Raw genomic sequence first — 22,348 nt, 5'->3', positions numbered from 1 at the left:
CTTTCCTAGGTACTCTTGCTTCAGGGGTTTTGTGAGTGTCTCTCAGGCCCTGTATATGGTCCACGCCTACAGTTCTCTAGTGGGGTGCCCCTGTTGTCTGCCTCTGGGTTCTCAGGAGGTTTTTAAACTCCTTGTATCTTTTTTTTCCTTTTTGAAATAGTCTCATTATGTTGCTCTGGCTGTCCTGGAACTCACTCTGTAGACCAGGGTGGCTTCAAACTCAAGGAGACCCATCTGCCTTTGGCTCTTTTGTTTGTTTGTTTGTTTGTTCGGTTTTTCGAGACAGGGTTTCTCTGTGTAGCCCTGGCTGTCCTGGAACTCACTCTGTAGACCATGCTGGCCTTGAACTCAGAGATCTGCCTGCCTTTGCCTCTTAAATACTGGGATTAAAGGTGGCACAACCATACGTGCTTATCTATGTTATTTGTTTGTTTGTTTGTTTTTTGTTTATTCGTAATATTTCATTGCCAGGTGTGCTAATACACACCTTTTAAAAGATTTATTGTTGTTGTTGTTGTTATTTACTACCATGTGAGGGTGTTTATGTGTCTGCATAGAGTGTGTGCACATGTATCTACTCCTTGGACACCAGAGGCTTGGGGTCCCCTGCGGCTGGAGGGACAGCAGTTGTGAGCATCCCAGTGGGTGCTGGGAACTAAACTCGGGTCCTCTGGCAGAGAAGGAAGTATCTAAACTGCTGGGCCCTCTCTCTAGCTTTAATGTACCCTTTTAATCCCAGCATTAGGAAAACAGAGGCGGGTGGCCCTGTGTGAGTTTGAGGCCAGCCTGGTTTATGTAATGAGTTCCAGACCAGCCAAGGCTACATAATGTGATCCTACCCTGATTAATAATGGTGATAATTGTGTTTTACTAGTATATACTAAGTATACATAGTAATGAGTTTATTTTCAAAGTTTAAAAAATTGTCAGGCATGGTAACATGCCTTTAATCCCAGCAACTTGGGAGACAGATCTCTGTGAGGTCAGGTCCAGCCTGGTCTACAGAGTGAGTTCCAGGACAGCCAGGGCTACACAGAGAAACCCTGTCTTGATTTTTTGTTTGTTTGTTTGTTTGTTTGTTTTGGGGGGGGTGAGACAGGGTTTCTCTGCCTAGTCACTCTTCCTTTGTAACAGGCTATTTTGATAGGTTCAGTCTTACACATGTCTTATGCAGGCAATCATAGCTGCCACGCATTCAAGAATGCAGTAGCCATATCAGGCCCAGAGAAGAACATCCCGCAGAGCTCTGACCCATCCTCGGGCTCTCATACCTCTCCTGTAGTGTTCCTGCGCTTTGGAAGTGTGTGTGTGTGTGTTTGTGTGTGTGTGTGTGTGTGTGGCTGATTATAGCTGTCCTGCTTATAGCCAAGACAGTCACTTACGTATTCTTGACTCTATGACCAGTTATGACTGTCTGCAGTTATTGTCCCCACTGCAAAAAGAAGCTTCCCGACCAGTGGTGGCAGTAGAGCTGATCTGTGGATATAAACATAATTACTTAGCAGACAGTAAATGGGCAAATCATGTTCTCTTAGCAAAACAGTAGCTGCCAATTCCTTGTTGGACCTGTGGTTCCCCAGCTGTGGCTCTGGCCCAGTCAGCTCTCCTTGAACCTTTTGCTTTCAGAACAAGGTCCAACACAAAAGCCACTTCCATAAGACCACCCTCTTAGTATTGATAGGTGGGCATTTGCTGACACTTCGCCCATGGTATGGCCTATTTCCTGTGGTGAATGGTTAGTGGTGTCAGCACCAAGAAATAGTAAGTGCCAGGTGAAGGGTGCCACCACGTACTTGCTGTTGGCCCTTACCTCGGACAAGCCAGGTCGGGATGCGCTTTCTTCCCTCAGAGATGAGGCATTTTCCAGCATGTCTGTCCTCTCCTGCCTTCAGCTTTCTTACCCAGGAGGCAGCCTGTGACTTCGTCGCTGAAGCTGATATCTAGCCAGCTTCTTGCCTGGAGTCCTGGAAGCACAGACGGCCCTCACTAAGGGAGAGTTTGCTCCAGGCCCGTGTAGGTGCCAGGCACCTCTGCCAACCCTTGCTGTCTTCCTTCCTTCTTCACAGATGCAACTGTGTCACTTCCATTCTACCCTGCTGCAGAGCAGGCAGAAGCCCTGGCCATGCCCTGCTATATTCTTCAGGAGAAACTTCAAGAGCCCGCCAGCAAGGTAATGAGACCCTGCAGTCAGATGGAGGCACCCTTCCCAGGCAGGGGGATGACTGTGGGATCAAAAAGATGGAGAGGCCCACACTGGACATTTTCTCCTGCTGGGTTTGTATCTTCCTGTGGTGTCTTGAACCTGAGACCACAGGGTTCCCAACCTATGATTGGTAACAATCTGTAGAGACGGGTGCTTCCAATAAGAACTTCATGATGAGCAGACATTGGCAGATTGGGAGGACTTCAAATGGAGGTACCTGCTCCATCAAAGAGACAGGGCTCATTTAGAGATGGAGAGCGGAAGGGTCTCACTGGGGCATTAAGCAAGGGGTGAGAGCAGCCAAAAGAAATGTGGGGCTGCATGGCTCTGTGCGCAGGGGGAGGCCTGTTCTTCTTTTCTTTCTCTCCTCCCTCTCTCCCTTCCTTCCTGGAACTCACCCTGTACACCAGGCTGGCCTCGTACTCAGAGATCTGCCTGCCTCAGCCTCTGGAGTGCTGGGATTAAAGGCGTGCGCCACCACCAGTAGAAGGCCCTTTCTCTTTGTATTCCATGGCATAGAAGGCTGTGAGCATGGCCGCCGCTCCAGCTGATACTGTATTCGGGTGTGTGGATGTTTGCTGCCATGGGCAGTATGGAACCCTATTCTGTCCCTTGTTTTCCATGCTTGCTTAGTTTGGTTTGTTCTGCCTACCAGGTTTCACTTTCTGTCAGTCAGGATCTCTTGCAACATCATAGTGGGGATAGAGATGGTGGTCCAGTCTGTAGACTGCAGACCTTTACTGGTCCACCTGATGAGCCCTTCACATCAGTGGCCAGGGCCAGGGTTCAAGGCAGCCGAAGGCGACCTACTCCAGCAACTGTGCTGTTGTTGCAGGGTCTAGTGAAAGGGCCTCGAAGGTGATGGGTGCCCTCTGATGCTCACATGGTCCCATAGACAGGACTTAGAGTTGGTTCTGCAAAGGCAGGGAAGAGGGAAACTGAGGCCCCAGCTTCCTTGTGTAGGAGCAGCACTCCAGCTTCTGCCCATGTCTCCACAGGACCTCAAGAGCCAGGCTGCTGTGGAGGCGGGCACTCTCTGCCACTGTGGTGGGGACGCCCTTCCTCCTTGGAGCCTACTACTTCATGGCAGAGGCATCGGAGAGAAGGAAGCTGCGACTTGCAGTCGATGGTATCGGGCGCTTTGGCAGGTAGGCGGGCTGTGCCAGCCCTGGTAGAGGTCGGGTGGGATGGCCTTTTCCTCATCCCTGTCCTCCAAGGGATGCCATGGAGACAGGGCAGGGGGCAGTGAGAAGAGCTCTCCAAAGCCTGCACTAACTAAAACTTCAACAGTCTTTAGCAGATCAGCCATGGCCTTAAAGGCAATGGCTCCCGCCCTGGACATAGAGAAGCTGCCCTCCCCCTACCATCCAGGGAGACCTGGTGCTCCAGTCATCGAGTGTGGGAACTGCCACCTCCATCCTAGCACAGTTCAGAACGGTTTCTGCCAAGTTCCTTCCTCTCCCAGGGTGGGAATTCCTATAGCTGATAGCCCAGCCTCATTGATTTTTGTTAATGAGAAACACTGCGTTAACATGAATAGTCTCTCATTAGGTTAAGGAGAAGCCTTAACCTTAAAGTCTTTGACCTGGTAAAGGTGAGGGTCCCGTGGTGCAGGGTGTCATCTTGCTCCTTGTAGCTCTGAGCACCACTGCCTCCCTGAGCTGGATCCATCTTCTCGGGAAAAGTTTAGGTAGGTCCCTAGATCCGTAGGCATCTGATGAGATACATCACCAAGATTTAGTTCAGTTATTCCACCGGCATGCCTGTGGTTGGATACCTCTTTCCGACCTCGAGGCCCTCCACGCCCGTCTTTCTGGTTGGTTTTACCTGGAGCTCTGAGGCATCCCCCAGTGGCAGGCTAAACAATGTCTCCTGTGCTCTGCAGGGCCCTGAGTTCTCAGAACTTAATATCCTTACCCAGATTCTGCTGCCATCGCTGCACTGGGTAGGGCCCTTGCAGAGCCCTGACAGCTGCTTGTGTGCAGCCCACTCTCACTAATGGGAAACCGGCTTCAGAGTTCAGTGCTAGGGGCCACACTGGGCCTTGGCCAGGGGCTGAGAGTACATTCAAACATTGTTTTTCCTGGATCTCCAGGTTCTTTTTTATTTGGAAGCCTTGCCAGGGACCAGGCCAGGAAGGCCTAGGGAGCATCTTTAGCTGGGTACAGGGTCCCACAAAACACAGAACTGCAGTTGGGAGGAGCCTAAGGGAGGAGTGAGCTGGGGAATAGCTCAGGGTGGCTCACCATGAATAAAGCTGGAGGCAGACTGACTTATAAAGACAGAGGGGCAGAAGTGGAGGAACCCTGTGACTACCTAGGGCAAGAGTCTTCTCCATAGCAGAGCCTTGAGCTCTTTCCCCTTTTTGGTTTTGGTTTTACTGTGTAGCTCTGGCAGACCTAGAACTTAAGTTCATTAGACCGGATTCTTCTGCCCCTGGTCTCCCAGGTGATGCGAGTAAAGGCGCACGCACATCACTACAGCCAGTTTCTTTTTAGACATTTGAGTCAGCATTGTTAAGCTGTTTACAGACCTTGTGGTCCTCCTACTTCAGTACTGAGTCCAAGGGATTTGAGGTACGCTGCTGACAGGCCCTACTTCCTTTTCTGTCTTGAAGTTATTTCAAATATCCGGAAATGGCCAAGTGTGGTGGTGCACACCTTCAATCCCAGCATTTATGAGGCCGAACATAATCTTTTATGGTTGACACCAGCCTGGTCTACACAGTGTGCTTCAGAGCAGCCAGTGCCGCATAGTAAACTCCTGACTCAAAACAAACAAACGCAGTGTCAGAACAAGTGTCAGAGTTCTGTTATTCCACTGTTAATGCCTTAGCGCACACTTTCTGTAAACAAGGGTATCCCTGTATATAACTACTGTAAACACAGATGAGTTACCAGGAGTGGGAGTGTATTCTAGCATTCAGGACTCAGAGAGATTATGAATTCCCCCCCACCCCTTTTTTTTCTGGCTGGTCTTGAACTCACAGAGATCTGCTCCCCTCTCTGTTCCTTGTGGTTCCCGGTCCCTGTGGCAGGGCCCCTTGAACAGCTGTCTGCTGGGTAAATAAGAGTTTGTTAGAGGGCTGGTGAGATGGCTCAGTGGGTAAGAGCACCCGACTACTCTTCCGAAGGTCCAGAGTTCAAATCCCAGCAACCACATGGTGGCTCACAACCATCTGTAACGAGATCTGGCGCCCTCTTCTGGAGTGTCTGAAGACAGCTACAGTGTACTTACATATAATAAATAAATAAATCTTTAAAAAAAAAAAAGAGTTTGTTAGAGGAGACTGTGCCTGGACCATGTTCACTGCAGAGGGCCCCTGGGGTTGTGGGCCAGAGGTTGGAATAGTTATTGTCTAGCTTTCTTTGCGGTGGCTCTTCCAGTCAAGTCTGCCTCATGTACCTACTGCTCTTCTGGCTGGAAAAACATAGGCGTAGTATACTTTAGATTTTTCCATGTCCAGCCTAGTGACACGTGACCTCCGTTTGTTCCTTAAATCCAACAATTTTTGTTGTTGTTTTGTTTTTTCCCAGACAAGGTTTCTCTGTATAACAGCCTGGCTGTCCTGGAACTCCCTCTGTAGTCCAGGCTGGCCTTGAACTCACAGAGACTCCTGCTTCCTGAGTGCTGGGAATCAAGGCCTACGCTACCACACTCAGCCGAGTCCAGTCTTTCTTTTCTTTTTTTTTTCTTTTTTTTTTTTTTGGTTTTTCGAGACAGGGTTTCTCTGTATAGCCCTGGCTGTCCTGGAACTCACTTTGTAGACCAGGCTGGCCTCGAACTCAGAACTCAGAAATCTGCCTGCCTCTGCCTCCCGAGTGCTGGGATTAAAGGCATGCGCCACCACACCCGGCTCAGTCTTTCTTTTCTGTCACCTCAGTATTTAACTTTACGAATAGTAAAGTAATAGCTCTGTGATGATGTCTCTCAGCGATACATTCTGGGTGAAGTAGCGATGGCAATTTTTCCACTTCAGTCACTCTTTTCACCATTGAGTACTTGGCATCTTCCTATAAAGACATTTCCTTTCTACCATTTGTAGATTGATTAGTTTATTTACACGAGTCTGGACTAAGATAGCTGTTTCATTCAGTGTGATACCTGTGCTGCTCTGCTGCAAAGACTGTTCAGAACTGTTGTTGTTGTTGTTGTCCGTTCCAAGTGTTATCACTTACGTCTACACCCAGATTGCACCACGAGCCTTCCCATGACCCTTCACTCTACCCCCTTTTTAGGGCTTTTTTCTCCCTTCGTGGCATTAGTAGTAGAGGACATTGAACTCCAGGCTCATACTGGTCGTTCTCTGCCCAGCTTCGGAGCTGCTATTTGCAATGGAGTCGAGACCTGGGACTGTGTTGTAAATGCACACATCTCATATTGACCTGCTGATGTCCAGCCCTGGAGAATAGAGACGGGCTGGACATCAAGTAGATACTCCCTCTCTCAGTCACCATCTTGTTTCTTCCCATTGTGTTTCTGACATGGCCAGCCCTCAGTTGCTGTGGGTGTCACCACTGTCCTTACCTCGAAGTACTAAAAAACTTTAGGTCTACACTGCCGAGAGAAGGATATTCCAAGTGGGAGCTCAGAACATCCTTGGCTTCTTTGCTCAGTCAGTAGCAATTCTGCAGTATAGAGTCCTGCGTGCCTTCTGTGTACTGCTGGCTGAGTAGGAAGATCTGGTTTATGGAGTTTCACAGTTTCTGGGTATGGGTTGACTTCTTTCTAGCTTCCATAGCTAGGGGAGGAAGAGGTATCCCAGAAAGGAGGAGCCCTTTTACCTCAGGTCAGTGCGACCTGCCACCTTTTTGGTTATGGGATTTCCTGTGATGGAATAGCCAGAAGTGGGACCCTACTGAGGCTATCCCAGGAGCTTGGCTTTGTGCCCTCCCACCTTGTAAGATCCCTTCAGCTGGGGTCCTGAGTCCTCCTGCAGGTCAAGGCTGCCCATTTTAGTCTACAGTATGGGATGCCAGTGGGATGCTCTTAGTTCTCAGTAGTGGGCAATCCGGCTTCTGTGGCTTTTCCCTTATTTTTTACATTTATTTATTTATCGTGTATGTGCAAAAACGCCCCGAGGTGTATACATGTGAAGGTCAGAAGACGGATCTGCGGAGCTGATCCACCACATGGGGTCGGGATTGAATTGTGGCCACCAGGCTCGGTGGCAAAGGCCCTCACCTGTTGAGCCGTCTTCCCAGCCCTTCCCTGGTTCCTAGAGATCAGTTTTCTCTCTCCCTTTTGCCAAGTGACCTTCGTGGGACCAGGCTCCTGCCACGCTCATCACTGCTCCCTCCTCTCGCCGTCCTCATCCCTCTCCCCTCTGGCACTCCGCAGTCAGTCTGGGCACCTTCAGGATACTGTCACTGAGTAGTAGGGTAGTATCCTGAGCTCACAAGGACCCAAGTTACTAGAGGTTAACTTCAGCCCAGTGTCACTTTGCACATAGGAGCTGATGGGAGAGGCCAGACTTTGGGCTTAGAGCAGAGGGTCCCACAAGGACCAACCTATGCCTCAACCTGCCCGGGTTTATGTTGCTTCTGCCTGCAGGTCTGTGAAGATTGGTTTGTTCATCTCCACGGACTACTGGTGGTGCACAAACGTTGTCCTTCGAGGAGTGGAAGAGGTTTGTTCTCATATCCTGAGCACATGGTGGGATGAGAGCAACACTGGAGGTGCTGGGTTCTGGGAGGACGATGGAGTGGCTGGCCACCCATCCCCAGCCTCTCCTCTATGCCTGTGGTCAGAACAGCCCGAAGTATGTGGAGATCATGTCTGCCTGTCACCAGCGTGCGGCTGACGCACTGGTGGCTGGAGCCATCCGCAACGGGGGCCTCTATGTGAAACTGGGCCAAGGGCTGTGCTCCTTCAACCACCTGCTGCCGACAGAGTACATCCAGACGCTGCGTGTGCTGGAGGACAAGGCCCTTACTCGGGGCTTCCGGGAGGTGAGCCCAGCTGATGGGAAGGAGGAAAGGGGGAAGCGGGGCTACCTCAGCAGTCCTGCAATGACGCCTAGCACACATTCTTGCCAGGTGGATGAGTTGTTCCTTGAAGACTTCCAAGCACTCCCTAATGAACTCTTCCAGGAGTTTGACTATGAGCCGATGGCTGCTGCAAGCCTGGCTCAGGTGCACCGTGCCAAGCTACACGATGGCACTGATGTAGCTGTAAAGGTATCTATGGTGCTGCACATTAGATGGATCCTGGGTCAGTAGTGACCCTGGGTTTCAGTGTCCCCTGGCCTACTGCAGGTACAGTACATTGACCTACGAGACCGCTTTGACGGAGACGTGCAGACCCTGGAGCTCCTGCTGCGGCTCGTGGAGCTCATGCACCCCAGCTTCGGCTTCAGCTGGGTCCTACAGGTAGGCGCCACCCATGGCGGGCGGGTGGGCGGCGGGGGATTGGCAGCTAGTGGTAAATGCCTGGACCTGACCGATCGTCTGCCCATATATAACCTCTAGGACCTGAAGGGGACCCTGGTCCAGGAGCTGGACTTCGAGAATGAGGGCCGAAATGCTGAGCGCTGTGCTCAGGAGCTAAAGCACTTCCACTATGTTGTTATCCCTCGGGTGCACTGGGACAGGTCCAGCAAGGTGGGCTGGGTAGAGCTTTCCCTGAGGGTAGGGCAGCACACTCCCTGCTGAGCTCACTCAGCCTCACTCTCTCCCAGCGGGTGCTGACAGCTGACTTCTGTGATGGCTGTAAGGTGAATGACATGGAGGGCATCAAGAGTCGGGGGCTGGCAGTGCAGGATGTGAGTACCACGTGCTGGGGCAGGACAGTGGGGCAGGACATCGCCGGGCGGGCGATGGTTCCTGACACACACTTGCCATCATCTTCCCAGGTAGCGAAGAAGCTGATCCAGACCTTTGCTGAACAGATCTTTCACACTGGCTTCATTCACTCTGACCCCCACCCCGGCAATGGTAGGAAAGCCCCCAGGGTGGGGTCCCAGAGGGGTGGCTGGAGCTGACTTGCTGTGTCCCTAGTTCTGGTGCGGAAAGGTCCAGATGGAAAGGCAGAGCTGGTGCTCCTGGACCACGGGCTCTACCAGTTCCTGGACGAGAAGTAAGCCGGGGCTGGGCATGAGGGGAGCGGGCCTCATTTGGGCCCCTCTTCCTGAAGCTTAGAGCTTGGAGCTTATAGCAAGGCCTTCCTGCAGGGACCGATCCTCCCTGTGCCAGCTGTGGCGGGCCATCATCTTGAGGGACAATGCTGCAATGAAGAAACATGCAGCTGCACTTGGGGTCCAAGGTAGGTGTTTGCCAGGGTGGACAGGCAGAAGCCTGCCAGTGGGCAGCAACCCAGGAGCCCCCCCTGCCTTTCCCACAGACTACATGCTCTTCTCTGAGGTGCTCATGCAGCGACCGGTGCGCCTGGGCCAACTGTGGGGTTCCCACCTGATCAGCCGGGAGGAGGCGGCCTACATGCAGGACATGGCCCGTGAACACTTTGACGGCATAATGGAAGTGCTCAAGGCATTGCCACGGCCTATGTTGCTAGTGCTACGAAACATCAACACAGTGCGTGCCATCAACTCGAACCTGGGCACCCCTGTCGACCGCTACTTCCTCATGGCCAAGAGGTTGGTGACCCAAGGGGAAGGCAGGAGGTGCTTCAGCAGGCTAGCGGGCTGATGTGTGTGTCTGATGCAGTGCTGTCTGGGGTTGGAGCCGCCTGGTGGGTGCAGCGTACCAAGGCATTTACGGCAGCAGCCTCCTGCGCCACATCAAGGTCCTCTGGGAGGCATTAAAGTTTGAGATGGCCCTGAGGTGAGTGATCGAGGGGGCTGGATGGGTGGCTGGCCTGGGTCTGCTCCCCATCAACTGATTGATGACCCTTCCACCTGCCCTCCAGGCTGGAGATCCTAGCCATGCGGCTCACTGCCCTCATGCTGCGTGTTCTGGTCCGCCTGGGCTTTGCCCCCAAAGCTGAGGCCGAGGAGGTCTATCAGTACCTGGAGATGTAGTTCCCTGAGCCAGAATGACTGCAAGGCTGCGGGCGAGCAGATTTTCCATCCTGCATGGCCATACCGCACAGGCTCCAGTGTAGATATCTACAACCTGGGGCCTGCAATGGGGGATACACTATGGGGCTCTTAAACACAATGACCACACACTCGTCTGAAAGAAATCGTTTTCTTTGTGTTTTATACAAAACGGGTAGAGGGAAGTACAACACCAGGGCAGCATCCTAGAGTTAGAAGTGAGCCGTGACCCGATCTGTCTCCAGCAAGTCATCCAGGATCTGTGGGTGATGGAGGTAAAGGTGTAGACAGGAAGGGTGGTGAGGCCGATGGGCGAGGGCGAGGGCGAGGGGTGTTACTCACAATGTCGGGTGTGGTACCTATCTTCTTGGCCAGCTCACTGCGCTCCATGGTGCTGAGGTATAGGTAGCGGTTTAGCAGTTCCCCATCAAGGACGTTGCGCACAGCATTCTGCAGGATGCGCCGGTCTACGTGCAACATTCTGGGGTGGTAGACATAATAGGTCAGGGCACATGTGGAGTACAGGGCAAGACCGGGGAAGGGGCACACTCACCGGAAGGCGCGGGGGTTGAGGCCAGCGTGGTGGGGTAGCATGGTCGTCAGTGCATTCTGCAGCATCAGCAAGCGTCGGTATGTCTTTTCTTGCATGGGCAGCAGGAGCCCAATGCCACCGTCAAGGGTTGCTGAGGAGATGCTGTGTGAGCCAGGCTGACCCTCCCATCCCTGAACACTCCTGCCCCGGCACTCACCAAACCACGTGATATGCTTGTTTTCCCACACGACTGACTTCTTGCTGGGGCCCTCGGCAGCACCTCGGCACGGGGTCCTCCAGAACGTATTCACGTGGGCACCCACATGGAAATCTGCTCTGCGTAGCAGTCGCATGCCCCCAAAACTCTCTTTGGCTGGACACAGGAACTCAGGTCATGACCAACCCACTGCTTGGTACCCAGCCCAGGAAGAGGTTAGAGAGGAACCACTCACCTTCTGGCAGATACATATACACCATAAGATTGCGGTCTCGGTCAGACACTGATGAACAGAGACCCAGAGTTAGCCTCAGGTAGCTGTACCTCACTAGTGTAACCTAAGGACCCACATACTCACCCAAGAAGCCCAGTTGGGCATTGTCCACCATGAAGTCCACACTGTATACCTCCAAAGGCTTGGCATCCTGGGAAAGGGAAGGACAGTGTCAGGGCAGGCCGTGCACCGGCGCCCACCAGCACACCTGGCCCTGTGAGTACCCGGGACACCAGGCTCAGCGTCTTGCTCTCCTCTTGGTAACGCAGCAGTGAGATGCTCTTCATGACGTCTGCTGCCAGGATGAAGTTCTTGACACTGATCATCTGGTGGATGTACAGCTGGGTGTCGATGAAGGCCATGCCGGTCAGCTCGCTAGCCCGCAGGCTCCACAGGAAGATCTGGAGGGCAGGAGGCAGTGAGCAGAGCGCTGCTGCAGGCAGACCAGCCACTGGGGGAGGGGAGGGGAGGGGAGAGGTCACACACTTTTTGGCCAATGGCCGACACCAGGTGGCCATTACAGTGGCACAGTGCAGTCACGGGCCCTTTCTGCTCCTTCTCATACAGGACCTTGAACTTGTTTTTGGTCAGAGGCTGCCCAGGCTCAGGCACCACTTCAATCACATCCATGATCAGGATCTGGAAGGGCAAGGGGATGTATGGAGATGGCAAATGGCCTACTCGGGGCTAACCTGCCCCCCCACCCCCCACCCAAAGGCCCTTACCCGCCCACGGCACGTGACCTCCTCCCCCTGCATGAGGCAGGTCCCAGCAGCCACATAGCCCTTTAGGCCTGACACGGTCTCCTCACTGCGCAGTGACACTGTCTTCATGCACGTGACATGCTCCCATTCCTCTAGCTCGATCCTGCACGAAGCCAGGCTGTGTCAGCACTTCCCACCTCCAAGCAAACGGCAGCCCCTGCTAGATCCACCCTTACCTGGCATTGGGAATGGCCTCCCAGCTGACCGGGGAGATGAGCTGGATGGAGAAGGCTTCTTGCTGGGGGTGGATGTATCTGTCGTCTGTAGGGACAAGGACAGTGAGTCACCTTGTACACAGCGTACTGCCAAGCTCTGCCCCACTCTACCTCAAGTGTCACATACCTCTCTCAATGGCCTCGAATTCTTTTTCCTCGCCAGTCATGCGTGGAATCCTAGTGCAAGGTGTGTTGGTGCTGGTGGCCACAGCATAGACCTGTGGTGTTAGAGGGGTCACATTCCAGAGGCCAGGCTCAGAAGGTGCCTGGGGGACGTAGGAAAAGGACAAACCTTGGATTCCACATGGTAGGCCACATAGTGGGCTGTGCATCGGAGTGGGATCTTCCTGACAGGCCATGGGGCATCGTAGGACAGGTAGGCAGGCAGGACGCTGATCCTCAGCTCCCCCTAAGGTGCAGTGAGCAGCAGAGTCAGGTTAGCGATGAACTTAGGCCTCCCAAAATGTTCTCTAGCTCTGTGGCAATGGGACATCAGGTCTGCTATATTGGACAGTTGCCTGGAGAGGGTAAAGCTTTAGTAGCTTTGACTGCCCAGGCTCACTTCATGTTGGGGTGCAACAGCACAGGGCATGGGAAGGCCAAGGCCAGAAGACATTTGGAGGCAGCCAGCAAGGAGGACCCCAGGAAGTCCAGTGATAAATAGGTAATGAGCCAATGTCAGTGACCCAAGCCATCACTTACCAACAGTTCTGTGTCATTAGCCCCTGGAAAGCACCGCCCCCTCAGGGTCTTTTTTTTTTTTTTTTTTTTTTTTTTTTTGGTTTTTCGAGACAGGGTTTCTCTTTATAGCTCTGGCTGTCCTGGAGCTCACTTTGTAGACCAGGCTGGCCTCGAACTCAGAAATCCGCCTGCCTCTGCCTCCCGAGTGCTGGGATTAAAGGCGTGCGCCACCACGCCCGGCACCCCCTCAGGGTCTTAATCACTGCAGCCATCTGGATGGCACAGATGGTTAAAGACTCAGGCATGTGCCTGCCACAAGCCATTCAGAAGCTTAGAGGCAGAACAAAGGTAACGCCAGTGCAGCCTGACTCTGGAACAAAGGCTGAGGCTACACCAGAGCAAGGAATTCAGGGTGTACCCCAAGTGACAGTGGCCCCACCAGCCAGCCCTCTACACCCCAAGGCTCTCATTCTCAATTTTCCCAGGATGAACCCAGAGTTGGACTCCTTGACCCCACCAGTCTCCACTATCCTGGCCCTCTGCTTCCATAGCTGCTCTGGCCTAGGGCAGTATCAGTGGCATTGGAGGGAACTAGATTAAGCCTCGCTACCTGTCTGTTGAAGTACAGGAAACCACGGGGGCAGTTCACATTGTGGAATGGAGCAAAGGAGTCAATGGGGCCATCAATGCCCATGGGGTGCAGACGCAGAGCTCCGCGGCCAGTCACCAGGAGCCAGTGAGGTGAGGGTCCACAGATGAAAACCTGGAGACAGGCACTTTTGAGTGCACTTTGAATAGACCCCATCCCCAAATCCAGGCCCTTACCAAGCCACCTGCGTACCCCCGAATAGCCATAAATATCCTCAAAGTAGCGGAAACGTGCCACGCGGCCCCGGACTCCAGATCCCTCCTCAGTGCTGCAACCTTCTGCCTTCTTCTTGGATGGCTTTGGCTTCTTTTCACGGAAGTTGATATTGTGAGGGACCTGTTGGAGGTGACGGTGAGTGCTAGGTCTTCCATACAGCGCTGGCCTAGCCTTCTACCCCATGTCTAAGTAGGGTATAGCCACTGGCACCTTCTTGAAGCGGACTTTAAGATTTCCCTGGCCAAGCTGAGAATCATGGGGAAAGGCTTCATAGATAAGCAACTCCTGGTCCACATGTACCTGGGGGATCCAAGTAGGATTGGTTAAGGTGGATATATGTAGGGGATGGGAGGGGTGAGGGCAAGGCCCTGGGAGGGAGGCAGGAGGCAGGAAGGTACTTACCAGCAGGTAGGGCCTGCTCTGCCGGCTTCCCAGAGCAACCAACAACACCTCCTTAACCAAAGGCAGCTCCCCCTGGCGTGTGGCTTCTTCCTTTCGGACTTCACCTTGTGTAGTGGGCTGTCCAAATGAACTGTCCACCAGAACCCGCTGCCCCACGGGAAAGTTCTTAACTAGGAACACCAGCCGCCAGTCTGGGAGCTGGTAGATCTGCAGAGAGGCAATGGTCAGGAGTGGAAGCACAGGCCCTGTGCAATAGTGCTGTCGGCAGCGTGCGATGTGCCTACCTCCATGGTGCCATTCTCCCGCACCAGCAGGCACCAGTGAGTGGGGTCCGCCTTGAAGGGCGCAGGGTCACGATCAGCCGGTGGCTGGCTGCTCCTACGGGCCTCCTCTTTGCTGGGACTGAAGAGGGAGCTGGAGTCCCCATAGAGCATCTCTTCCTCATCGTCCACTGTGGGGCTGAGACCCACAGATAAGCGACATCGTAGCCTGCCATGGGGACCCTGGCCCTCACACACCAGTCCCCACCTACCTCGTTTCTGAGCCCAGGCCTTCTGCCTCGGAGCCACTTCGGCCACCCAGTTCATCACGGGCCCCACCCAGGCGGCTCTCAGTGGTGAACATGCCACTGACATCGCGGTACAGGCAGAGAGCAATCACCTTAGACTGCTGTAGGAAGAAGGATTGGGGTCAGATGAAGGCAGGGGGAGGGGGCAGGCGGTGGGAAGACAGGGACATCAAGGGTAGGGGGCCTACATGATGCAGTGGAGGCTTGTGTAGTGCCAGGCGGTGATGACGGCCACCATAGGAATCGCTCTTGAGTAGGAACATGGTAACATGTCCCTCAGCACTCATGATAACCACATAGGGATCAGCCACGGCACACTGCACGATGGGGGCGCCCAGGTCCACAGGGATGAAGTGCAATTGATTCACTGTGGACAAGGTGGTTAGGTCAGGTGCAGGCACAGACTGCCTTCCTTAAGAGCCCCCCACTCCCCCACACACCTGCCTACCTACCGCCTTCCAACAGCCGAATGCCCAGTGGCGAGACTTGAACAATGTAACGATTGTCCCCAATGTTTCCAGCAAAGACAGTAGGACCCTGTGTGGCAAAACCACTGGTGTCCAGCTCCATGATCTCCTGGCCAGTCTGTAGGATCTATGGGGACAGAGGTGAGTGGTATCCTTTCCTGTGGGACCCTGTTCCCATTCCCAGATTCTACTTTTTTACCATGGTTGAGTCTTCCCGACTAAGAATAAGGAAGCCATGTCTTCGCCCATCCTCCTCTGCTTTCGGGGCACTGGGCTCCTGCTCTGTGCTCTCTGCTTTGGGGGTTTCTTCCTGATAGGGGGAAAGAGATCAGGGCAGGGGCCACGGTCTGGCCAGGGCAGTGTGTGACTGTAACCACCTGCACCCCAGTGTCCCCAGAAGCTAAATGTATAATTCTTTGCCCCTTCTGGGTTTCCTCCTCAGCCCCCTTCATCTACCTCCTCTTTCCGCACAGGAGCAATGACTGTCCACATATCATAGCAGCCAGGAAGTTCAAAGGTTGTCACCACCTGGGGCCGGATACTCTTCTGGAAAGGAGGTGAGGTGGGAGTGAGGCTCAGCTCAGTCAGTCCCACCAGAATCTGCTAGCCCTGCCCACACATACCTGCAACACCGACAGGGCCCCATTCTTCCCGTAGCCGGAACAAACCACAATCTCCAGATCTGGCTCAGGGCTATTCTGGAACTACAGAGCGGGGTGAGGAACTAGCTTCCCAGCCACCCTCTAGGCTCCACACCTACAGTCCCAGCCCCTTGGGTACCTCTTCAGAGAGGAAGGCAGGCTCGCCCACAGCAGCGTTGGCACAGGGTCCAATGTTGAGCATGCTGTCACATACCTGTGGGCACAGCAATGGTCAGGTAGGGTGAAGGCGGTGGATACCCACTGCCTTCCTCAGTCTCACCTCAAAAGAGTAAGTAGCCAGCTGTGTGCCTGACTGGGCCTCACTGCCATAAACTTCAATTTCATCCACCTCGTCCTGTGGCACCGTCTTGCCTCCTGTAGCAGACAGAGTCCAACTGAGTCCAACTATGGACGCTAGCCTCCCCTGCTCGTTCTAGTCCAGCCTCTCACCTGTCCAGCCCACTGCAGGTTCCACTCGCTTCTTCTTTGAGGGTGGCTCTTCCTGTGAGGCAGGAGAAATGAGTAAGCAGTCAGCCCTGAGGCTGTCTTACACATGGGGGTCATGGCAGGACAGGCCCAGGGACCCACATTGTGGGCACTTACCTTGTCAGCAGCCTCACGGACAGAGCTGGCTGGGGGCTCCTGCAGCTTCTCCGTGTACTTGAGGAGGAGGGAATTGCCCAGGCGAGAGCCTAGGAACAGGTATCCAGGCTCCATTGTGACCATCTGAGGAAGAGGTGTGAATAAGGGTACAACCAGAACTGGACCCAGAACACTCCCACCCCTCTCCCTACTCACACTGGTGGTAAGGACACTAGCAGCTGCCTTGTCAAAGTGAAACGCTCGGACGCTTCGCATGCCGTCAGTGATGAGGGTCAGCACATAACTGTGGGTAGGGGTAAGGGCACTGAGTGGGTACAGGCGCTCACAGCACCCACAGAGGTACTGAGAAGGCAGAGTGTGTGCCTTTCCCAGAGCTCAGGGCTCATGGGCTGTGGACTCACATCTCACCACCCTTGAGGGAGATGACCATCTTGTCATAAGAGATGAAGGCCGCCTGTGCGCAGTCTAGTGTGATCCGTACACCCTCTTGGGTACCTATGGGGAACATGATCATGTAAACTGAATGCCTGGCCTTTACCACATCCTGCCCGGCACCAGGCACATCCCACTTTGACCAAAGTGCACTCCACTTACGCAATGGAAAAGCGGTGGTGCCCGTGGTGAGACTATTGAGAGCCACACCATATGGGGGAACACTCTGGTTCAGGTACAACAGTGAGTTGACAGCGAAGATCACTACCCCACCTGGAGGTAGATACCACTGTAAGCAGCTCATTGCTGCCCCCTACCCCCACTGCCAATCAACACAGCCATACCCTCACCTATGGGCTTGGGCACAGCCAGGGCCTGGGTACAGTCAAAAGGCAAGCTGGTGAGGGACCAGATGACTGGATGGACTTTCTGTGTGATGTTCAGCGAGATAGCCACAATGGAGCACGTGTCCTGCCTCACAGCCACCCGCCTAGAGCAGCAGGTAGGTCACCCAGAGGCAGTCACATTGCTCCCAAGGCCAGTGACCCAGTCATCCCTACCCCCCCCAACCCAACTAGGCAAGACACTTGGGGGCCCACAGCAGAGGGCCCCACAGCCTCACCCTGGCCAGGTCTGGTTGGGCTCAAACAGGATAAGCAGGGTGGGCTCATAGTAGCCGTGCAGGAACTGCAGGTCAATGATGTTGAGTAGTTTCTCATCCAGAGCCCGGACATCAATGATGTAGCTGGGCAAGAAGCTGGACCTCTGCCTACAGATCAAAGATGTCAGCAGAAGGAGGTGATGGGGCAAAAAACTCATGGCTCTTGGATCCTCTAAACCACAGCCAGCCCAGCTTAGTACTCACCCTTCGCCCATGAGCCCCTCATGTTCCTCAGCCAGGCTCTCTCTGCGGAAAGGCAGAACTACCAGCCTCGTGCCGTAGATGAGCATTGCTGCACAGCGCCCGTCAGGGTCCACCCGCACACGAGGCGTATGCACGTTCTGCACAAACCCATCCTGGTGGCAGAGGGACATCAGTTGGGCTACAGAGGATCAGAGGGAAGCACGAGGGCACTAAAAGGGAAATGGAAGAGGGGCTTGCTAGGCTTAGCCTGGGGCACTGCTGGCTTACCCGAAGTTCAGGCTCCTCAAAGTAGTGTAGAGACAGGGTCTTCAGGTCATGAGTGCCTGGGTCATACTCCACCACAGACAGCTGGAGGCAGGAGGTCAGAAGCATGGCCCATTCAATACCAACCTTGAACACACTGACAGTGTAACACTACTGTGCCCAGGACCTCCCACCAGACTCACGCCGCTTACCTTAGCGTCTTTGAAACTGAGAAGCAAGGCATCACGTTTGGCGCCTGCAAGCTGCACACTGGCCATGGACATGACATTGCCAAAAAAAGAGAAGGAGGCTACCAGCTCTAGTTTTTCTCGGTGGGCCTTCCCCTCTAGAGTAGGGATCAGAAAGTCAGGGCTGGGTCCTGTCCCCAGGCCATCTGTCCCTACCCCATCATTTGCATACTCACCTGTGCTCCCATCATTCTTGGTCAGAGCCTGGAATGGAAAAGAAAGCAGTAAGAAGCCACACAGCAGGTGGCTCTGTCTCACCCATGGACACAGCCATCTGAAGTGCAGTAAGTCCACCCAAGGCTGGTCACTGCCATCAGTGATCCTGGGCCAACTCACATTCACATATCCTATCCACAGGGCTCATCACTGGGAAGCCACAGTTTTCCCAGCTTTCCCAGAAGCCTACCTCAATGCTACATACAGTCTCTATACTCTCTCAACTTGCTTAGCTGTGTACCCATAGGCTTATACCTGAGACCAAGTGGCTCAAGGTCCATCATATATAACACAAGACATATGAGAGCCAAGTGGTAACAGGCATGATACCACATACCTGTGGTCCAAACTACTCAGGAGGTCAAGACAGGAGGATTCTAAGTTCCAGTCCAGTCTGAGTTACGTGGCAAGACTACCCCCAAAAACAATAACAATAAGTCAGAAAAGGGGCCCTGAGCTTTGCTGCCAACTCCAGGTGCCAGGCCTGTGTCCCCACTACACATGGCTGCATTTTCTAATAGATTCACAGGAAAAGGCACAAGCCACAGGAAAGGACTCATCTCCCTTTAAATGCACTGGGGCTGCTCTAAAGGACAGGGAGCAAGGCCACCATATCCTCCTGGCCTCCCTCTTATGGTGCCTGTGAGCTTCAGCCTTGGTCTCTTAGAAACCTAAGTTCTAAGAAGATGCCTGACTAATCTTAAGCCATCGAGCTGCCAGAATAGTTAAACAGAGCCCAGCAGAAGAATACAGACAACAGACCAGCCTGCTTCTTCTGGATTCTCCAAAACTGTGTGTCTTTGTGGACCATGCCTATCTATCCCAGGTAGACTGTCATGCATCTGTGACTGGATAGAGACCTCTGTCACTTCCACTTCAGTCTGTGGGAAAGGAGCAGCCATACTGTTCTAGGATCAGAAAGCAGAAACCGCATCCTTTGTTTCAAGGATCTGTCTTCAGAATATTCCACAAACATCAAAAAATGCAATCATTCCCATTAATTCCCAATGCACAGTGTGATGCTTTCTCCCTCACCTTTAAAATCCTCGCTATTGCTAAACCCAGCACTCGGGAGGTAGAGACAAGAAAATCTCTGTGAGTTTGAGGCCAGCCTGGACTACAAAGTGAATTCCTGAACAGTCAGACTACACAGAGAAACCTTGTCCTGAAAAAACAAACAAAACCCCCAAAACCTTGCTCTCTACCTGAGTACCATTCCTAGCACTCATATTTGGTGGCTCACAAGCGCCTATAACTCCAGCTCCAGGGAGATACCATGCCTCTGCCCCCTGTGGACACTTGCATTTGTGTGCACATACTCACAAACAAACACACACACTGATAGCTAAAAATAAAAACAACGAATTGGAGATGGCTAGAGAGATGGCTCAAAAGTTTAGAGCACTGGCTGCTCTTCCAGAGGACCCAGGTTCAACTCCTAGCATCTACATGCCGCTTAAAAACTCCACTCCAAGCCGGGCAGTGGTGGCGCACACCTTTAATCCCAGCACTTGGGAGGCAGAGGCAGGCGGATTTCTGAATTTGAGGCCAACCTGAGTGAGTTCCAGGACAGCCAGGGCTACACAGAGAAACCCTGTCTCAGAAAACCAAAAAAAAAAAAAAAAAAAAAAGAAAAAAAAAAAGAAAAAAAGAAATAGTCACTTCAAAGAATAAACAAAGAACAGAGACTAGAATGATGACTCAGAGGTTAAATAAAGAACACTAGAGGATGGAGATTCCGTTCCCAGCACCCATGTGGCAGCTTACAACCATCTGTAAACATGACCACAAGTACTTCAGATACTCATAGACACAAAAATAATCTAACAAGTAATATTGAAAACAAATCTTTAAAATTCTTGCTTTCTACCAGTCACAGCTCCATTTCTTTGCTGCTCTCTGGACAGGTCTTCTTCCAACCAGCTATCTGATTCTCTGTTACCAATTCTCCACAGGACTCAACCATCCCCAGTGCCTCTGTCCCTGCACCACTTTGTCACAGTCATTTAAGACTCAGAGTAGAGGGCTGGTGAGATGGCTCAGTGGGTAAGAGCACCCGACTGCTCTTCCAAAGGTCCAGAGTTCAAATCCCAGCAACCACATGGTGGCTCACAACCATCTGTAACGAGATCTGGCGCCCTCTTCTGGAGTGTCTGAAGACAGCTACAGTGTACTTACATATAATAAATAAGTAAATCTTTAAAAAAAAAAAAAAAAAAGACTCAGAGTAGAGCCACAGGGCCCACTTCCAAAATGTTATCCTCCCAGCCACATTTCTTCCAACTCTTAGGTGACTGTCTGCTCCTGGTCACTTCACCTCTATACCCGCCAAAAGCCATCTTCACCTCAGGGAATAGCGACAGTAACTGCTAAGACCAAATCTAGACCTGTTGCCCAGAACAGTGACAGATTCTTGGCATTACCTTGAATTCCTTTCAAACTCCATCTCTATCAATCCTGAACTGTCATAGCTGCATTGGTCCAGGCCAATAGCTACAGCCACTTCTTGACCATCTTTTTGGACCTCTCTCCAACATAAGTTGGGTAAGATTATTTCATTGCCAAAACTCCCTGCTTGGAGAGTGTGTTGTGGAGCCCCTGCCCTGTTACTTCTTACCCGTTCTTTCCCTTCCTTCCTCCTTCCCTTAGCCTCTACCACAAAAACTTAACTTTTCTTGAAACCCCTTTGCCTAACTCCCACATACTTCCCCACACTTCCTTGTCTATTTAAAACACATCTTCTATGAAGGGGAGATTTCCCTGTCCAGTTCTGCCGCCCCAGTAAACTGCACGTTGAGAGTGATGCACAGCCATCAAAAGCACTTGTTGCTCTTACAGAGGACCCACTTGATGGCACAACCATCCATAATGCTGACCTCCATGGACACCAAGAATGCATGTGGTGTACATACATATATACAAGCAAACACAAATGAATATGAATAAGTCTAATTTTTTTTAAAAAAGCATCTGCCTTCTTGGCTTTTTAGCTTTGTTTTTAGACAAGAGGTTCACTATGTAGCCCTAGATGGCTTGGAAATAGTTTAAACTGGAACACCCAGAAATCTGTCTGCTTCCACCTGGGATTAAAGGAGTGAACTGGGATTAAAGAGCCACGGAAATTGCCTTTCGGGAAAATAATAATAATAATAAGGCTTCCCGAACCGCTTGCTGTCTCTCTAGCAACCAAAACACCCCCGTTATCAATGTACTGATGAATTCATTCCACATTACTACATCTACTGACAATAGTCTATCCCCGAGAAACATCCAGCCTTGCTCCTTTAGGAAGAAATGTTCTTCCACAACAAATCTGCTCAATCTCAGAAAAAGCTCTGGTTGTTTTGTACAGAAACACCCAGCCTCCTTCACTGGGTCTTTTGTGGCCGTCTGTGTGTGGCAGTATTGACTTCCTAAAGAATCATCGCCCTCAAGGGTTCACTGGCTTGTCTTTGCTGCTAAGCTCGTGGAAAGTGTGTAACAATCTCCTGAAAATCAATCTCCAAAGAACAAGCAGTAGACCGCGGGCAGAGGTGTCCGGGCAGAGTAGGATGAGGCCAAACAACGTGGCAGCGATGAACTGGCTCTGGGGCCCAGAGACCCTTGTTTGCCTCAGCAAACACTGGGGAACCTGCCGAGTGACTGCGGCACTACCTCGGCATCTCCGCCCAGGAGACACGGCCTACCTCGGCGTCGCGGTTCAGGCGGTACACATAGAGCTGCGAGGTGCCGGCCACCACGAGGTTGCGCTCACTGTTGTTGAAGAAGTTGCAGTACATGGTAAACTCCAGCCCGGTGGGCGGGTGCGCCTGCTTGTACACCGCGTACATGTCGCCGCCACTGTCACGCCGGAGCCGCCGACTCGGGGGACAGGGACGGCAGCGGACTCGGTCCGGCCGCGCACGCCAACCCAGCC

The 22,348-nt window shown here is 52.6% G+C and overlaps 2 protein-coding genes across 3 annotated transcripts in view; one reads left to right on the top strand and one right to left on the bottom strand.

Moving 5' to 3' along the window:
• Adck5 (aarF domain containing kinase 5) overlaps positions 1–10,345 on the top strand; it is a 16,139-nt gene extending 5,794 nt beyond the window's left edge. For both annotated transcript variants that reach the window (XM_021184348.3, XM_029469767.2), the window contains 14 exons: positions 2,067–2,170; positions 3,202–3,351; positions 7,757–7,832; positions 7,954–8,154; positions 8,242–8,382; positions 8,461–8,574; positions 8,674–8,805; positions 8,883–8,966; positions 9,057–9,138; positions 9,202–9,280; positions 9,375–9,466; positions 9,545–9,797; positions 9,868–9,984; positions 10,070–10,345. In XM_021184348.3, coding sequence (XP_021040007.3) covers positions 2,067–2,170; positions 3,202–3,351; positions 7,757–7,832; positions 7,954–8,154; positions 8,242–8,382; positions 8,461–8,574; positions 8,674–8,805; positions 8,883–8,966; positions 9,057–9,138; positions 9,202–9,280; positions 9,375–9,466; positions 9,545–9,797; positions 9,868–9,984; positions 10,070–10,181 — 1,737 coding nt within the window. In that variant the 3' untranslated portion in view covers positions 10,182–10,345. The remainder of the gene's footprint in view (positions 1–2,066; positions 2,171–3,201; positions 3,352–7,756; positions 7,833–7,953; positions 8,155–8,241; positions 8,383–8,460; positions 8,575–8,673; positions 8,806–8,882; positions 8,967–9,056; positions 9,139–9,201; positions 9,281–9,374; positions 9,467–9,544; positions 9,798–9,867; positions 9,985–10,069) is intronic.
• Positions 10,337–22,348, bottom strand: Cpsf1 (cleavage and polyadenylation specific factor 1). The gene is made up of 37 exons (XM_021184347.2): positions 22,119–22,348; positions 18,393–18,420; positions 18,181–18,314; positions 17,993–18,073; positions 17,726–17,877; positions 17,483–17,629; positions 17,211–17,350; positions 17,023–17,133; positions 16,830–16,923; positions 16,624–16,711; positions 16,429–16,551; positions 16,276–16,327; positions 16,106–16,200; positions 15,965–16,039; positions 15,808–15,888; positions 15,641–15,730; positions 15,384–15,494; positions 15,170–15,311; positions 14,906–15,084; positions 14,682–14,818; positions 14,434–14,608; positions 14,150–14,356; positions 13,958–14,047; positions 13,724–13,867; positions 13,493–13,645; positions 12,494–12,610; positions 12,329–12,419; positions 12,163–12,247; positions 11,948–12,089; positions 11,709–11,861; positions 11,447–11,623; positions 11,307–11,373; positions 11,184–11,231; positions 10,949–11,104; positions 10,753–10,882; positions 10,542–10,680; positions 10,337–10,459 (listed from the first exon to the last, which is right to left on the bottom strand). Exons 1-37 carry the CDS (start codon positions 22,260–22,262, stop codon positions 10,412–10,414), a joined length of 4,326 nt encoding a protein of 1,441 aa, XP_021040006.1. The 5' UTR covers positions 22,263–22,348; the 3' UTR covers positions 10,337–10,411.

The sequence above is a fragment of the Mus caroli genome, unplaced genomic scaffold (assembly GCF_978045245.1).
Source record: "Mus caroli unplaced genomic scaffold, Mus_caroli_1 scaffold_16, whole genome shotgun sequence".
In the NCBI taxonomy this organism is placed as follows: Eukaryota; Metazoa; Chordata; class Mammalia; order Rodentia; family Muridae; genus Mus; species Mus caroli.
This window is presented reverse-complemented; position numbering and strand designations above follow the sequence as displayed.

Coding starts and splice junctions, on each gene's coding strand:
- Cpsf1 (XM_021184347.2), bottom strand. CDS start 22,262: ATGTACGCGGTGTACAAGCAGGCGCACCCGCCCACCGGGCTGGAGTTT. Junction 14,609..14,681: donor GGCCTGGGCTCAGAAACGAG/GTAGGTGGGGAC, acceptor TGTGGGTCTCAG/CCCCACAGTGGACGATGAGG. Junction 11,105..11,183: donor GTATATGTATCTGCCAGAAG/GTGAGTGGTTCC, acceptor TCCTGTGTCCAG/CCAAAGAGAGTTTTGGGGGC.